Source organism: Onychostoma macrolepis, chromosome 03 (assembly GCF_012432095.1).
Source record: "Onychostoma macrolepis isolate SWU-2019 chromosome 03, ASM1243209v1, whole genome shotgun sequence".
NCBI classification, from domain to species: domain Eukaryota; kingdom Metazoa; phylum Chordata; class Actinopteri; order Cypriniformes; family Cyprinidae; genus Onychostoma; species Onychostoma macrolepis.
The window spans coordinates 38,923,547-38,942,796 of record NC_081157.1 but is presented as its reverse complement, the minus strand read 5'-3'; the positions used below and the strand labels follow the sequence as shown (position 1 = coordinate 38,942,796).

The following is a 19,250-nucleotide window of genomic DNA, read 5'->3' as shown; positions in this document are numbered from 1 at the left end:
TCGAGCGTGCCTGATTGACATCTCCCAGGAGTGCCGTTTGTCTGCTGAAGTATAACAAGTGCCAGTTACTCTGTACTGTTTGCTGGCAGCCAATCAAAATGAAATGGGAGCACTTAACACGGGCTGGTTGCGTTCCCACAGCACCTGCCATGTGACGAAAGAGGGAACTGTTTTTCCTCATTCTGTTTGGCTTTCGTTTTGAAGTCCATTAAATATGGCATCTACTTTGGTGGTTTTAAAAAGTTAGATGGTGACGTTTGCAGCTGAAGTTTTTCTGCAGTGCAAATGGACACAGCACAAACCAGAGGGCAGAACATCCATCCGTTCCAACACTTGGGCCCTGCCCAGAGCCGCTGTACACATAATCTGATTTAGTCTAGATGTGTGTGTGTGTGTGTGCGTTCTCTGTCTACTGAATAAATGAATGCAAGCTAAGGAAAAATGACAAAGAAAACTGCGATAAAACAATTGATGTAAAGCTGTAATGTTAATGATTTGGCTTCTTTTGGAAGTGATTAAATGCCAATCCCATAACGCTGCTTCAAGGGAAAGTTCATCCAAAAATTCAAATTCTGTCATTTGCTCATCCTCATTTTGTTGTAAACCTGTATGACTTTCTTTTTTCCGTGCCACAAAAAAGGAATTGTTTTGTAGAATGTTCACACTGCTTACTTTTGTAAGTAAGCGGATGGGTTCCAAAAAGGACAAAAAAGCACCATAAACGCATAAACAGTAATTCATATAACTCATATGCTATATTCCTCGACATTCTAAACAATAAAATAGCTTTGTCCGAGTACAGACAAGTGTTGCTATTGTTAACTAATTGAAATAAAGCTGAAATAGAATAAAATATTAGATGAAAAACTTTAGAAATGTTAGCTAAAATTGAAATAAAATAAATTTCAGCTAAATAAAAGTATAAAAATCAAATAAAATAGCAAAAGCACTTCACAAAATTTCTAAAACATATCCTAAAATTAGAATGAAAACTGAAAATATTAAATAAAAATATTAATAAGCATTGTAATAGTATGTAAATATTAAAATAACACTGGAACAGACTAAAATTGAAGACATTACTAACAAAATCTTGCTTTACAGCTTTGGTCACCATTCACTTTCATTGTAAAGAAAAGAACAGCATGGACATTCTGCATTGTGCTTTTTATGTTCCATGGCAAAAGAAAGTCTTTAGAAAGACTTTGAGGTGAGTAAATTATGACAGAATTTTTATATAACTGCCTGCTGTGATTCTTATGTGCAATTGAACACAAATAAAATGAATCATTTACGAAAGCTCCATAGCGTCTGTATTGAAAGCAGCAGGAAATTTTGACGTTGCCGTTCTGCCATATAATGCTTTGTATTGAGTCATCAGGTCATTTGAGAGAAAAAGATGCCTGCTCTCAGTTACATACCCTGCCACATCCGATGATTACCAGCCGTCGTGACACTGACCTCTCTGACTGCCTGTATGATTTGTGGATTGTCATCTTCCTGGACAGGCTGCGTCACAGATCATGACATGTAAAGATTGAACAAACAAGTCAAATAGAGTGCAAACACGCAGTTCTTCTCAGAATGACAGCACTTGTAATGTGATTAGTAATCTGATGATGTAAACATAAAGGACTCTGAAGGGAACGTCCTCAGGAATTTTCTGACAGGAGTGGGGCAGTGCCCACAGAGAGAGAGAGAGAGAGAGAGCGAGACTATCTGTGCTCCGAGAAAGTTTATCTGCCTTTGTCAGCTTGCCCCTCTGGGGTTTTGGTGCTTGTTAAAAAGTCCTGACAGAAAAACAGCAGCAGTAACAAAAAGACAGTTGTGAATGCAAGCTCAGTGAGCGTGTAGATGAACAAACTTGGGCCGTCTGCTATTTTTAAACTCTATCTCGCACCAAAGAGCGTCTTTTGCCTCTTGTTGCCTCACTTTTCGAACATATCTGTCTCTGTTGAGACAGCAGCCGATCGTCCATATGACTTTACTGTGTTTCGTGATTATTGTATGGCGTATAAACCCCCCCCAGCTTGGATTAATTGATTGTGCTTGTGATGTTTAAGTTCAGGCTCAATCTAAGTGTTATTTTAAAGTGCTTCAGGGGGTTTGCTGTAAGAGGAAGCCACTGTGATCATTCATTCATTACCGTCGCTTGTTTGAGGTAAAATATAACCTCTGTTTTCTATTGATCTCCTGACAGTTCCAACAAAGTTCAAGTCTTATTCAGAAGTGGGCATGGGAACTAATGAAGGGATCTCTCCGGGTGAGCATGGAAGATTCATTATGATGGGTTAAAAATTTAGACTGTGTTCTGCTTTTCTAGTCTGCCTTATCTTTTCTTCAGTCTCTGTGCCGTAGTTCCCATTGGGTCCTAGTTCCTGTGAGCAACAGAAATTAAAAACTATTTTTTTAGTCCTTGGTTACTGCATTTTGCCTTTGGAGGTCAGAGTGGTTCACATGTTGCTGGAACACAGCCACTTCAAATGTTTTTTTTTTTTTGTCATTGGTAATGTGGTTAGTAATCTGTGTTTCACTTGTGAGGTGAACACCTTATTGTCTAAGGCAGCTGTCAGTCACATGCCCCTAAGGCTGTGAGAGCGTTCTGCAAATCTGTTTTTGAGAAACTCATGACAGTTATGTAATGAACACTTCATGAAACAGTGGCGTAGTCATTACTCAGAGCGCAGCATCATGGGATTTACAGACCCTCTTCATTATACCTCCACCCATCTTCTCTATCCCCCCCCCACCCCCCACCCCTCCCCTCTTCTTTTTTTTTTGCTCAACCATCGAGAAGGAATTTCATTAAATATTCACAAGAATCTGTTCCAACAGGATCATAAATAATGCTTCTCTCCCAGTTGCGACACGCAAAATGATGAACCTTTTTATCGCAAGTTTTTCAGACGTGATCTTAAAGAGAATAATCACGTCTTTTGTTCGCAGGAGAGCTAATTGCACTTCGGTGAGTGGCGTTTCACCGCGGTGCTGTTTTTTTCTTTCTTTCTCTGTTTCTCTTTCTCCGCCCTCCCTCTCTATCTCTATCTATCTCTCTCTCTCTCTGTCACCAGCATGTCAGTGTAATTGAATTTCTGCACACGTTCCTCTTTTTCATCAATCACACGTGCTGATAAGGTGAGTTTAGGAGGGACAGTTAGGAGCCCAGAGAGAGAGAGAGAGGGGGTACTGAGAAAAATATAAAAAAAGAGAAGCAGACAGGAGCAAAGGGAGATGAAAGGAGAGAATGAATAAGGAAAGAAAAAGGCACTGAATGAATGGAAAGCAGAGAGAAAGACTGTGATCCTGTGGAGTTGTGTAACTAGTGACGCTGGTGCTGCAGTGCAGTGCTCTGTCTCTGGGTACGTTCACCTGAAAGTGCCTAGCAAAGTGGATTTGCAAGGAATTTAGTGAGATTCCAAATCATAGGGAGGGTAAATGTTCAGTCTGCAGGGTACTCGCTTCACAGGAAGTGGATAATTTACCATCCAGTCATTGCTTACCACCTGATTAGTACACTGATTTAGGCTAAAATAAACACAGTGGAAAGAAGCTCATGCTCCAGTTTTTTTGTTGTTTTTTAGCTTGATTCATTTTTATTCAGCTTAATTCGAACTTCGAATCAGGAAACTACTTATTTCTCTTTCTGAGAAGTCCAAAATGAAGCTAAATCTCATTTAAACTTAAACATCATTAGTTCAGTATAAAAACAACTGAAATCAATGTGTAAAGTCTCTATAATGATAGAAAATAAATGCGTGTGCTTGACTTCTTGTGTTCTAAAGCGCATTACAGATGGTTTTGTTTGTTTGTTTGTTTGTTTTTGGTGATGAGCATCAGTGTACCATACTGCCAGTGAAATGTCTCTGTTTTAATTTATTACATGTGGAAGTTATGGGGCCTCAAGATTTAAAACAAGATAACAAAATAAGCATTAAAATGAGCTAAAATAACAACGAATATTAAATATATTGATTTGAATTAATTTTAAAATATTGAATAATATATATTTATATATTGACCTTGATATATGTAGACTGATTTTAAAAGTATGATTTGTAAACCTGGTGAAGTAAATTAAATGAATGTAAATTAAAATCTTATAACTCTGATCTTTATAATGAATGTCCTTTTTTTTCCCCTTAGGTAAAAATTGTAAAAAATAAAAATAAACAAATCTTAAAAATTCATAATCCTTATCCACTGAATCACAAATAACTGGAAAAGTCATCGGGCCTTTGCATATTGATGAGGGCCTTGGTGTCAAAAAGCTTGAGAACAACTGTAATACTGCATTTTTATTAAAATACTGTATCTTTCTAAATAGTTTCATGGTTTCCTTTGTTATGGAAAACCTCACAATTCAATGAATTTTAAAATAACAATTTCCAGACCTTTAAAAGTGGTAAAAGATATGAAATTAATGAAAGGAATTAACGGTCATAGAACTCTATACTGAATGTAAAATCCTCCACCGAACAGAATTTAAATCTCTAGCCTTTTTCTCCGGCTTTTGTACACAAATAAGTATATTTATGTACAGTAAGTAGTGTATTTTCATGCATGTATTGGGATTTGACATACAGTACACACAAAAAAGCCAACCAGAATCTTTATAAATGGATTCTAAAATTACTTATGCGGTATATAATTGGCAGAACAAGTCATGGAAATTCATTTTTATCAAAAACGCTGGAAACCCCGCAGTTTCATATTTGGGACAGAATTTCTTCAGCGCAGGACAGATGGTGAAGTTCAGTTCTGTGTCTTTGGCTACAGTACTGCTGTGTGTATATCAGCCTTTCTCTCTCTTTCTTCCTCTGGCTCCACTCATTTGCTTTATTCACTAAGAGCTCTGTGGCACACTAAAAATGAGCTCATGGAGCAGCTCTTGAGACCGAGCCTTTGAAAAACGGTGCAAAAAATTGGCATTAACAGCAACACCATTATGCTACTTGGTGGCGTACCACTCCATCAAAAGCGAATTGACAATTTATAGAGTTTACAAAGTCACAATTTAACGAAGTGGAGCCGGGCTGGGCGCTGTGATTGCGTTAGCGCTGTTTGGCTCTTCTGTGTTGTGTTATTACACTAACTGTGCTGTGTTTGCTCCGCTGCTGGGAATGACTTGAGCTGTGGGGATAACACCGGCCACCCCTGAGGCGGCCCTCTGAAGCGCCTCAGATTATCCACTCACATACAAAATGGCATACTTACTGTAGATTATGTACATGCACTCTCGTTGCTTGCTCAGCTGTCGGAGCCAACCTATATTGGCAGATCATGTCTCCTTGTACTGGAGGTCTAATCAGCCTAACATGGTCCATCAAACAGGGCTTTAGAGAAATTGTGGCCACTTGTTCTTGCTGCTAGATGCTCTGATTTGAATATCTTAGCGATTGTTTCTTAACTGAGAGATCTAAATGCCTCTAATGCGTCTGAGAGCTCACGCTGTTGAGATGCCAAAAGAGCACCTCAGATGCTCTTAGCGGTTATTGATGTGATTCATTGCATTTGGTTTTCTTAGAAACAACACATTCGGTCTGTCAAGTTTGTCAGTGCGAGTGCACAAGCAAAATTAAGTGTTTTTGATGTGGTGCTGTGAAGCTTGGAGCTCACAATTAAAATTAGTTTACATCACAATTAGAAAAAAAATACAAGTATAAGGCCTTAAGAGATGAAAGATGTGCAGGATGATTGATGTCAAACCCCAGCATCACCTATAATAAAGGGGTCGACAGAGAACTTCAGAAGGTCTTAAGATCTTAAGCGATGTCTTTTGAGAAATATCTCCACTCCAAATCTTTTTTTTTTTTTTTTTCTTCAAGTTTGCTTCGAAATATGATACAGCACGGTTCCTATTTCTGAGCAAACAATATAGCTTTATCGCCTCGGGCTGGTAATGGCATCCTGTTATATGAAGAAAATAGCATTGAGAAAGCTCAGCAGCAGGCAGGGATGATGCAGATCCTCAGGAAAGCGGGTGAGAAATTAGAAACTAGTATTGCTACGCTCCAGTCAAATGCACACAAATCTTCTTTCACACCTCTGAAGCTGATTACACATGCCTTTCATGTCACACTCGGTGCTTGGCTGTGAAATTACATTTAGGCAACAATGCAAAATCTTTATAAATGTACTTTATGAATCATTCTTTTCATGCTGCAGTTGTGGCTATAATGTATATTAAAATTATTTATTATTTTATTTTATTTTATTTTGTTTTATTTTATTTTATTTTATTTTATTTTATTTTATTTTATTTTATTTTATTTTATTTTATTTTATTTTATTTTATTTTATTTTATTTTATTTATTTTATTTTATTTTATTATTTTATTTTATTCTGCAAATGAAAGTATTTCCAAATGAAGCCAAAGCTGATTCATTGTTTTAAATGAATCGATTAAGTGAGTAATTTATAAAGACGGTCACTTGTTTCATTTCCAAATTAATCAGTGTTTCTGAACAAATCATTCAAATCAGAAAGAGTCATTGAAAAATCTATAACTAATAACTAATGCACAGTGACAGTGTTTCTGGAAAACAAAGATATATAATATAATTTAATGTTTCACACCAAACAATTGAATAGATCTGTACTCATCAAACTGTGCTGATGTATAAAATTTGAGCTTAATTACCAAATCAACCTTCCATCGGACTCTTTTATTTCTTTTTCTTGCCCTCACTTTGTAATTACTGGTTTCATCCTTGTTGCAGAAAGAGAACACATGGTTTTTAACCTCCTCCCTCTCTTTCCATCATCTCCTGAGTTCATCTGCAGAATGAGGTCAACGAGTGCTCACTCCACACAGTCTACATGTTCACCCCACACACGCAGCGCCCAGTAGACCGATTATTACGAGGGTCATATTTTCTTAACCTTGCATTTCAAGAGTTGATGGACAACTGTGGGGAGCGGGCAGCACAAGCTGATTAATCTTTATGCCATTATTCCATACATGTAATGTAATCTGCTACATTTTCGTTGACATCCCCAGATGTGAATGAAAAGAAATTGCCACTCAAAACTGTGCCACTTTAAGATAACGTCAACCTTTGAGGAATAATTAAAATCTTTCCAAGGTGATGCAGTGAAAATAAATTAGGACTTGTCACTGTTACACAACAATATTTCATTGCAAAAACATTGTTTTATCAAGTTTAATGGTAACACTTTGCTGCCTATTAATAATTAGTAAGGCAGTTGTTATGTTTAAGGGGTCTAACATATGGTTATGCAAAATAAGGCATTAATATGTGTGGGTTATTAAAGGGTATAATGCATTAGAATTATTCATAATGTGTGTTGTAATACATTATATCTTGTCATACATAATTATAACCAAATTTAAAATGCATAGTGTAACAATGAATTGATAAGTGTTATAATGTATTAACTGTGGTTACATTTATTCAAGGCATAATTCATGCATTAAAACTACTTTTATAATGCATTATACATAAAGGCTTTAAGTAAAGTTTTATCATATGTGCTTATAAAAAAGTACTAATAAACAGCCAATATGCTAGTAACATGCATGCTAATAAGCAACTAGTTAGTGAGAAATGGTCCTTAAAATAAAGTTTAACATAAAGTTTTAACTAGGTGCTAGATTCAAAATAACATTTTGTATTAAAAGTTACCCTAGACTGCATAATGCGTGTTACGGTGTGATTAATAAATCTAGTATTTGAGCCTCTGCAGTGTCATATGCATTTTCTGTGAAAATTTGCTTCACCGAGGTATTTTTATTTTTGCTATTTTTATTAGTTCTGTCATATATATAGTCTTTGACTATGGATTACTTAAAAATATGGTATGTGTAAAAAGACTATTTCAAGATGAATGTATAATTTATTTAATACAGGATTAATTCCTACATTGTTCTTATAATGATTGAAAAAGTGAAATGATAAAAATAACAACAAAATGAACAAGAATTCTAATTATACTACAGCTACTACTACTACTACTACTACTATTTTTTATTATCACTTGATTTTTATTTTTATTTTTTATGATAATAATATTTAGTCCCAGTAAAAATTTTGTATCTCAAAATGGATGAAAGTTTCTCATGAGTCAAAAGACCAAATTATCCAAATATTTCCATCCAAAGAATGTGACATTTTATTAAATCTTGCAGAAAAACTGGACACAGGTGCAGAAAAAGCTGTCAGCCCACCGACTGACTAATGAACATTTATTGCAAAGACCACTCAATCAAGCGTCTCTAGCGTGAACCCTGTGTTTCATTAACTATCCGTCACAAAAACAGAAGATGCTATCAGAAGCAGCTTTAATGAATGTCTTATATTGGGCTGGCATTGAATGAAAAGATCGAGAAGGCCAACAAAAGATCTGATATGGTGTTTGAAGATATTGATTTGGGTGAGTGTCGTCTGGGAGGCCAGATGGTTGGTCGTGGAAAAGCAGTGTAACGGTTTTGGTCAAAGAAAATTTGTGTTCATTTGTGCCGTGGATGCGTTTGTGAAGTGTTTGTTTTCACTGTGCAGCACCAGTGTCTATTTAGTTTCCCCGGTGTGTGAAATTGGCAATGTCAAGCCAAGCTTCCCAAAAATAGCAAAACAACTAAGTGAAACGTTTCTCCACCCAACATATGCAGACTCACAACATGTTGTTTCCTACAGGCATCTTTCACAAATGCACACAAAGACAGATACCTCATCTTACATCTGTATTCAGTACCTTTCATTTACCATTTATGAGGCTGCAGTAATTGGTTTGACATTGAAATGGCGATGGGAAAAATATCATCCACATGATTGGGAAGGTTAATGAAAGCACACTGCGTTCCTTACACAGGCTTCCGATCCTCTCATTCATAAAATGAGTGAAAAGTTTGAACTCAGAGTATGAATCAAAAAACGATTGTGTCCTTTGTGCCTCAGAGGGCCAGTTAAAGCTGTGGAATTGTGGGATGCTGGAAGGAATAGTTCTAAAGGCACATAGGGATTGAATTTGCTCAGCCAGAAAGAACTGGCTCGGTGCATCATTATGATTAGACAATGAGTTCATCAAGGCCAGAGCTGCATATATCAGATGGATCTCAAAGAACCAGAAAAGCTCTTCTCTTTCCTTTTTGTCTCGTTACATTTTGATAAAGAACCTTATTAACTTTTGTTAACTCTGTCAGTCTGTAATATTGAGTTCAGAGCGCTCAAAATAGTTCAATGGTTTCTCTATTCCATCTGTTCTGGTGTATTATGAATTATTTCATTTTAACCGATGTTGTGTTTTTAATTTGAAGTTTATTACTGATGCACTAATATTAAAATTCTACTCAACACAATAAGATAATTATTTCCATGTTATGGCCAATAAACAATAAAGTGAAATTCTGTACTATTTTTCTCAATAGGTTAAAAATAAAACACTAAAATAACTTGTTTTAAATGCTACGAGTGAATTTAGGCATCACAAAATGATAACGTAAGATTCATTGAAAGTGAGCTTTAGATGACAGCAAAGGTAAACTATATATACAGTATATAAACGTGTAGGCCAATAACTAAAATGGTACCAATATATTGTGCATCCCTAATTTCGACAGCTGAAAACCTATATTTGTTAGATGTTATATGCTATATATGTTGTGACAGGTCTTTTTATCTTTCTTTGTTCAACAGGATGTAAAATCTACGTTCTTCCAGTTCGGGGCTTCCATCCAGCAGGAGGCACTGCTCATGCTCAACATCATGGAAGAGTACGACTGGCACATCTTCTCCATAGTGACCAGCAAGTTCCCAGGCTACCAGGATTTCATCACCATCCTGAAGACCACGGTCGACAACAGCTTTGTCGGTTGGGACCTCCAGCACACCATCACCCTGGACGCCGTAGACGGGGACTCCAGGACCCAGATCCAGCTGAAGAAGGTGCAGTCTCCAGTCATCCTCTTGTACTGCTCCAAGGACGAGGCGGCTTACATCTTGGAGGAGGCCCGATCACTGGGCCTGACCGGGTTCGGCTACATCTGGATCGTGCCCAGCTTGACCACGGGCAACCCAGACATCACTCCAGATTCGTTCCCCTCTGGAATGATCTCTGTATCCTACGATGACTGGGACTACCCTCTTGAGGCACGGGTTCGAGATGGGCTTGGGATTATAACCACAGCAGCTGCAGCCATGTTGGAAGAATTTGGGGACATCCCGGAGGCCAAAACCAGCTGCTATGGCCAAATGGAGAAAACCAAGCTGCCACCCAGCGCATTGCACAAGTAAGTGAAGGATGAGAGCTGGGTTATTATCTGTGTGTCTGTGGTATCTTGTTGTTTTCTGTCAACAGCCTGTCCATCCAGTTCCTGCACTTAAAAAAGTTGTGTTTATGTGGGAAAACACAGTTTTTGATCAGTCAAGTGGAAAAAGGAAAAGGTGTAAAAAACAACCCAAGAAGTCTCTGTTAGAGACGTAGGGCACAGAGGTGGGCGATATACCAGTAGACACGATTACCTGGTAGAAATTTGTGCAACGTGGTCATGAAAACTTAACGTTTGCATGCGTTTTTTAAGAATTGCAGTTAAAAAACAAGTGATTTTAAGCCGTTGAAACACAATCAGCAGCGAAAGACAACTCATTTCACTATATGCGTGCGCTGTCTGAGAAACTGTTTCTGAACGCGGTCAGAGACGCGCATGTGAAGACGTGTTGAACGGAATTATTTTTGCTGCTTTATAGGCCTTGAACAGTTAAATACACACACTTGTATTTGTCAAAATGCTGTCTTTGCATGTATTCTCATAAACACAGGAATTTAGGTCTTAAGTGACAGCAAGCAGCTGAGAAAGAAAACACATGTGTAACAGTATATTAAAGTGATAGCAGTCTAATATTCCTGCTGTCTGTCATTCATGTTAATCAAACAACAAAAAAGAGAAAATCTTTCACTGCTCATGACTAAATCACTTTTCTAACTTGAATAAGAAAAAAAAAAAATTAATTTACACAGTGAAGAATATGCAGTGTTTTTATACATTTGATTACTTTATACAATGTATGTAGCATTTCTTATTGATTTGTTTTACTGTAGTTTTTTTTAATTTAATTACTATTAAATTAGTTTCTTATTCTTATTTAATCGCTGACTGTTCACATGTCTTTAGTGAGCTTGAGTATTTTTTTTTCTTTGTAATTTAGGCTAGTATTAGTTTTTTGTGATATTGACACTGGTGACAAGAATTATGACATTTCTATGGTATGAAAAATTTTGATATCATAAAGGCCTTATTTAAAGCATAATTAACTATATTGTGATATATGTTGTTAACGTGAAATAAAATGATTCATGATATAAGATATAAGATTTTGGTCATATCGCCCCCACCCCTAGTAGGGCATTTGCAAAAGTAAGTCTCAGCTTTCTAATGTTAGATCTACTATATCTCTAGGCATGTCATTAAATTCCAAGTGGTCTCCAAAGATTCCAAACAATGTTTAATTAATACGATTTTAATTAAGACAATAATCAAACTTTTAATATAATATTATACACTCTCAGAAGAACAAACAAGAAAAAGGTACAAAAGGGGCAGTAACTTTTCAAAAAGTACACCTTTGTACCCTATTTATCCCTAATGGGTCTATATTAGTACATTAAAGGTTACTACCTAAATGGTACATATTTGTACCCTTAAAAAGGGTAGTGCCCCAGTGACAACTTTTGTACCTTGTTTTGAGAGTGTGTAGTCCTTTTATGTACAGTACATTTGGGGTTGCTACAATTTTCAAAAATATTTTTAAAAGGAACATGCTTAATGCAATGCATCCTTGCTGAGTAAAGGTATTAATTTATTTTTAAAAACAAACAACAACAAAAAAAATGTTGACCTTTGCACATTGGATAACTTTCCTGAGGTAAATTTGGTGACAAGTTGTTGTTCCATTGGCATCTTTCCGCAGTTTAAACACAGATCAGGCTATTACACATGTGACTTAATACATTAAAGAGAATCAAAGCTTTTTTGTTTCAATGTCCTGATAAAATGGATGCATTTGAAAGCTGTGAATATGTTTTATTTCAAATTAAGTCACAAAAGGGAGTGAGGGAGCAGAACCAGCTTATTGTGTGTGTCTCTGTTGGTTTTCTGTCTATCTTGTTCAAGTGGAAACAAGAGGGCTATTTATGTGAGCAAATACAGTTTTTGGTCAGTCAGGTGGAAAAAGGAAAATGGGGGTAGAAAAAAAGCAACCCAAGAGGTCTGTAAGAGACGGCATGGGTCGGGCATATGCAAAATTTATTGTTACATCCTGCTAATATATTTCTCAGTGTGAGCTGCATTCTTGAGTAAGCTAATGGTTGAATATGGTCAGGGAGCAGACGAGGACTGCTAAGAGAGGTTTTTAGGGAGTTGCCGCACGCCGCTCAGACACCCAGAGGTGGGTACTACTGCACTTCTCAAACTCTCCTGGGACGGCACAGCGCAGCATAGTGCAGCGCTCCCGTGCTTTTAATGAATAATGTTTTACACAGGGCAGAACAAGATGGAGACTTTGCTAATGCGTTTGGAGAGCTCTCCAAATATAAAGTGCTCTTGATGAGCCCGGGTGCTTTTGTTCCTTTCGCTCGTGCATTGGAGCTGACTGCAGCACCCCGCTTGCATGCTGCCAGTCCTTAGTCTGTCTCACCCATATGCCTCTGTGGTACCTGCCAGTGCTGAGCAGCAGACATGCTGAATTGCCCCATTTGCAGTGGAGCGGTGTTGCCTGAGATACACGTTCACCCTGGTGTCTGGGGTACATTAATCCTGATAGTCTCAGCACAGATGGTCAAAGGCTTGGCTAGAGATAGGCTCTACCAGAGCCAGCAGAGAAGAGGACTCGTGCCCTGACTGCATGGGGGTCTCCTTTGTATTCTAGATTTTTAGGCATGTAGATCATCAGAAAAAAATCAAAAAAATATTTTGCAATTTTTGACAGAATTTGAACATACCTAAAACAAAACAAGTTAGGTAAACATATAAAGTACATATGGAATATGGTGAATATAATTTATAATATATTTTAAACGTAAATATAAATACACTTTCATTATACGTTTTCAGCATTCTTTGATTAATAATAAGTTCAAAGGAACAGCATTTATTTGAAACAGTGATCTTTTGCAACAATAGAAATGGTTATTTTAATGCATTCCTGTTGAATAAAAGTATTTATTTATTTCAAATTCTAAATTTAGGATGATTTGCAGTTTTCTCATCTTTTTTAATCTTTCTTATAATTTATATATAATATTTTTCGTATAGTCTGCAAAAATCCTTTTGTTTTTGCAGAAAATGATAGAAAATCCTATATCTATTTAAGCAGTGAATATGTGGAATGTATTTGGCACAGCATTTTTCTTTGGGGTGGAAAAAAAAAACTGGCAAGTGAACCTCTGTCTGCATTTCATGCTCTTGTTAAAATTGAGTGTCAGAAGCCTGGGTGAAATATGCGGTCCCCAAGCAAAATTTTCCTTTATGACAGATTTAAGACTGTCATCTGAAGTGCTGTGAAAAGCGGACCTTAGCAAAATTTAGCCTTCATATATCAGTGACGAATACTGAAATTACCTGTCAACAGGGGAGAGGCACGGCGAGTCCAGTGTGCCTCCTCCCCTGTGTTGGGGACCAAAGGTAGCTGTCAGCTGTGCTCTCTGGAACCATACATTTCTGAAATAAAGGGCACTTTAAACACTCCCATTGAGACGGGAGCCAATCTGACCACCCCCAACAAAACACCATTTCACAGAGGGCAATGCCACAGGAGTCACCACTATTACTTTGAACTTTCACAGGCAAAATTAAATATGACTTATGGCAGTTATAATACTGGAATATGAGCTGAAGTGGACTAACCATTTCCAAGCGGTGGCAACAGGTCATTCTGTCGTGGGGAGGGTGATGTCACTGGCGCCTTGGCCTTAAAGGGCCCGAGCCGTATCCAGTCATCAAAGCCTTTGTGACTTGGAGTGAAGGGAAATATGAGCTCCTGTAGAAATAATACTTTTATATGGCCATCACAGTGCATTAAAGCCAGTTAAGTTGGCAGGCAGCAGCACAATGGGAAGCATTATGAAGTGCTGGGTTTAAATAACTGTCTTGAGCCTCTGCTGTCCTCCCAATAGTGAAGAAAGCAATGTTTTTTTAAAGAGTCAAAGAGAGGCCCAGACCTCAGAAAACTAGTCAAAACCCTCTTTGGTTATTTCGATAAATCTTTCTGGTTCATGCGATAAATCCTGCCTCTTGTTCTGCGTTTGCGAATCAGTCTGAATGTACAACATAATGGCGTTAATTAAAAGATATAAACACTTTGTCACATCAAAATAAGACTTAAAAATGGCATGAAAACATGATCTGTGGGAGATTTTAGTGAGTAATCAGCTTGGTGAAATTTAAAGTAAATCTCTGTGTCTGTGACCAATATTTACCGAGCTTTGATGATGACTGATGATCTGAAAAATTAAAAATTAAAATTAAAATGTAACCATTAAAAAGAATAGCTGAACATAAGTTCACAAAAATATATTGTTTAAATTGATACTGCTTTGAGCTATTTATATATATATTTATTTATTTTTTTCCTGAAAGTAATATTTAACCAAGAAAATGTGACTGGGACATTAATTTTATTTGTTTGTAATTTTCCTGCAGACCCCCTTGCAGCACTTTGGCGGTCCCTGGATCCCAGTTTGTAAACCCTTGGCTTACAGCACCTTTACACACACACTAGTGAGATGATTAATGGTTATTAGACTCTTACGTCTGTTCTTGTGTCTACAGTCAAATAAAGGCACTCAGACAGAACACACAAACTGCTCCACTGAATATGGTGGAATGATCTAGTCAAGGGTGAGAGTATGCAGAGACAATCAACAAGAAGATGGTTTTTATCTTTGCTCAATATCCGTGCGGTCTAGAATCCATTTTTTACACAAGCATAGCATTAAGTAGCATGTTCGGGTCGTGTTTTTATTTTAAAACCTTTGGCTGGAAGAACTTTAATTGACCTGAATGCGTCCTCAAGGGAGAGGAGAGAGATCAAACACACACAGACCCACCAGTCACTCCCTTCTCCTCACACATGCCGTCAGGAGCATATTTTATCCTATATGGCTCGCCGTGCCCCACTTTGTATCAGATGCACTTAGTAGCGCAGGTTTATGCATGCACTCATTCTGCCATTCCCTGGGTCTGTGTAACGTCTGCCTGAGCCCCAGGTGAAAAGACCTCCACAGTCCCAGCTGTCCTGGTGTTGTCGTACAGATGCGATGCTCTCTTATGACATTGATTGAGCTCTGCACAGATACATGTGTCAGAAAAATTATTGGATTTGTTTGTGTATCACGTCCGGAGTTATCACTCAAGGGAGAGTTGATTTCATTTACACGTTCCGTTATGCCAGTGGGTTTGGCTCGAGAAGTGCAGACTCCCCGCAAATTAACTAACTTCATGTAGGAACATTTTCTTGCTTCTCTAATGACAGAAAAATTCTATATGTCGCATAGGGAACATCTTGCCTGCCCTCATTAGTGTCAACCCCGTTACTATAAATGCCTAACGAGGAACTGTTATATTCAACCACACTCGGCCGGCTGCAGTGCAGCTACCTACTTCAGTTTGACCACATATAAAGTACTGTGAACATTTTCAGGCCAGTTGTACCACCCACCTATTTTAATCTGGATGATCCCAGAGCAGCTGTGTGGCCCTTTCAGGCACACCTGCTATAATGAGGACTCTGATGAAGTGAGCAAGCATGGGTCAGGGGTTGCTATGTGCTTTAATTAGGGAGAAGTGAGCTGGGGTTCTTGTCCTTGAAGCACAGGGTTGCTGTGACATTGTGGAGATGGTCATGGAAGGTCTGTTGGGTTGGATCGGGTCGGGTCTAGTTGTTGTGCTGGTGTAGGGCAGAGCGGGGCAGTCAGGGGCATTGTAATTTAAAAACATTTTTTTTTTTTTTTTTGACAATCCTGGCTTATTGGTGTCATAGGCTAGAAATATCATTTAAAACAAACAAAACAAAACAAAAAAACGAATAACTTTTTTTAATGCCTTAGTTAGTGTGCAAGCCCTATATTTTCATTATCTTTTCTTTTCTTTTCTTTGCTTTGCTTTGCTTGTCTGAAAAACAGTATCTTTGACAATTTCTTATCAACTGATTTTCTCATTTTGTGTTCCACAGGGGGAAAAAAAGTTATTTAACTTAATTTGAGCAACATGAGGGTGTGTAAATGGTGGCAAAAGTTTGATTTAAAGAAATAAATGATCTGCAAAAGATATGATTCAGTTGAACTGATAAAATTTACAGTTCTTTTTTTTAAATGTATATTTTTTAACTTTATTTTTAGGGATGTACTATATAGGTTAATATACTGTTGTATATTTTATATATAGATTTAGGGACTTACCATTTCAGTTATTGGCTAATATTACATTTTTTTACATTTTTATTATTTTTTTTTTTTTTATCAGTATCGGTTGATATTGGGGCCATATACTGTATATGAACCAGTATTGCATATACAGTTATGTATGCTTATTTCCCATATTTTTAAAGTTTAGATTACTTTGGTCATCATCTAACATTCAGACTGAATTAAAATGAGCTAATCTTTAAAAAATGAATTAATCCTAAAAAAACTTAAGTAACACTAATAATTAACACTTTTAAATCTTTAGCAACTCTCAACATATCTCTGTACTTAGCGTTGTATTTTTCATTTATTTAAACAAAATAGCATAGAATTATAATATCAAATCATTTATTGGCTGTCGTTCATTTGCTGTCAGTGTTGGCTAACATTTTTATATTGGTGCATACTTATTTATTATCAAAGGTATATATATTTTGGAAGTTGCACTAAATGTCCACTTATTTAAAAAAAAAATAGTTTGAAATGGGAATCATGTCCAGAGCCAGTTCGAGATCAATGTTGCCACATTTTCCATATGCAGATCTTTTCCTTTCATTCAGTTCTCCCTCTCCCTCCATTCCCCCCTCCCCCCATCACATATTTTTGCTGTTTGTCACGGTGTTTTTTTCCAGTCTGAACGCCACAAGTCTAGCAGTGACAGAACATACTAAGCTAATGAGCACAACTCTCACACTCTTGCGAACCAGCTGAGAACCTAAAGCTCTACTGACACGCTGTGTCCAGTGTCTGCTTTCCACAGTAATTGGTAAAAGGGGCTCTGCAGGTGTGACCAGTGTAGTGATCCGCAGTTCACAGTCTTAGCGGCAGCAAAGGGAACTGGGTGAGGTGTAAAATATGAAAGGAGGTTTAAAATAAATAAGGGAACCCAGTGTGAATGGAAACATGTCTTGTAGTGGAGGAGAGCAGAGCTTATCGATTCTCTCCCTCTCCCGCAGTCTGATGTAATTGGATTCAGCGATATATCTAGGGTGAGTGGGCCTTCGCTTCGCCCCCTAAATGGGACCCCAATCAATTCAACAAGCTGCACTGCCATTCAGTCACTAGACGCCCACTAAGACCTGTTTCATAAATCGATCATCGTGCCACACTTCTAATTCTGCTCACCTGGTAGTACTGCGGCAAGAAACTTACCGCCAGGCCGTACCCGTGCTGCAGGGTTCGTTAAAATGGCTGGGTCGTAATTACTGAGGAAGAGGGGCAGTGATGTGTTTGTGTCAGCCGGTGTTTTGCCACTCGGGTCTCTGAGGGAGGCCTGACGACATGGTGTGAAAAGTGGGAAGGCAACACAACATGTTCCTCGCTTTATCGCTTTTAAACTGATATGACAGGAACACGGTGGCATTGTGAAAAGAGAGAGGATCCAGACTCTATTCATTTGGGTCGTACTTTCCATAAAAATTGCACATCTGGTTTTAAAAACACCCTTTATGTTGTGAGGGGGGAAAAAAACAACAACATTAGAACATTAGGGTTTTTAAAAAATGTCTTTTGTCAAGGACTTCAAAGTAGAAAATAAAGATGTTAAAAATTATAGTAAAAATAAATAGAAATAAAAATACACTTAAAATGCCCCCCCCCCCCCCCTCCAAATAAATAAAATAAAATAAAATAAAAAATAATTGAATTTCTTACTGATAAAAATTTGTCAGTAATAATTTTTGTTTTGCCAAGGACTTCAAACTAGAAAATAAATATATTAAAAAATTATAGTAAAAGTAAATATAAATAAAAATACACTTACATTTTTTAAAGATATTTTTTTAATTCTTACTGATAAAATTTGTGTCAATAATCATCATCATCATCATAATTTCCATCTTTAGAATAATAAATGAAATGCTATATTATGATTTATGGCAAATGTAACAAAACAAATATTCTCTCAAATTTTCTGTGAACCCACTAGCACCACTTTGTGGACCCCTGGGGTCAACTTGTTGAAATTCCCCCAAAATATGAGCTTTATTGTCCTATTTTTCAGTCTTCCGAAACGCTGGCCCGGTTTACTTCTGCACTGTAACCAAAAAAAGAAGCTGAGGAACCAGTCAGAAATAATTTCTGTGGTAATCTACATAATGCCACAAATGATATCAAAAACATTGTGTTGAACCCATAATGTTTCCTTAGATAGGTCTCTTCTGTTTTACATCTACATGCTCTCTCTTTCTATTTCTTTGAAGATGGAGACAAAAGAAAGAATAGTAGTGATTCATGTAGATTTCATTGGATACTAATAATAACTCAGGCAGATTTTTCATCTTCGCTTAATGTGACGTCTGATTTAGGTCAGTCATTAGTCTTCAGATGGCTCATTAATTCCTCTTTTTGTCTGCTTGCATGTTGAAAATGACCTTCATATGTTATTTTGATCTTTTAGGTATAGAATGGACATCATTAGGATGAAAAGTTCTTTTCGTGCCTACTGCAGCAGATAAGATTTCTGATGAGGTTTCTGCTTCCTCTAGGTACATGATGAACGTGACTTGGGATGGCAGAGATTTGTCCTTCACCGAGGATGGTTACCAGGTGTATCCCAAACTGGTTGTGATCGTGCTGAACAAGGACAGAGAGTGGGAAAAGGTAAGGACGCTCCGCGCCGAAAACAACTGACCTTCTTAACTGCGGCATTATAATTTCATTATAACTCCTCCAAGCAAAGCGTCATTAACAACTGTTCACACAATATTAGTACCCATGAATCCGCCATCTTAATTACACCCTGGAACGGTGTAAAAGTGTGTCAGTGCAGTAATTACCTCAGACGTGCGCTGCCAGAGTCTGCAAATTCGGAGGTGTAATTAGGGCATGTTTT

The 19,250-nt window shown here is 37.3% G+C and overlaps 1 protein-coding gene across 1 annotated transcript in view; it reads left to right on the top strand.

The window, feature by feature from the left end:
* Positions 1-19,250, top strand: part of grin2aa (glutamate receptor, ionotropic, N-methyl D-aspartate 2A, a) — a 128,497-nt gene that overhangs the window by 64,046 nt on the left and 45,201 nt on the right. Inside the window, 2 exon segments of the mRNA XM_058771626.1 lie at positions 9,655-10,247; positions 18,904-19,018. Coding sequence (XP_058627609.1) covers positions 9,655-10,247; positions 18,904-19,018 — 708 coding nt within the window.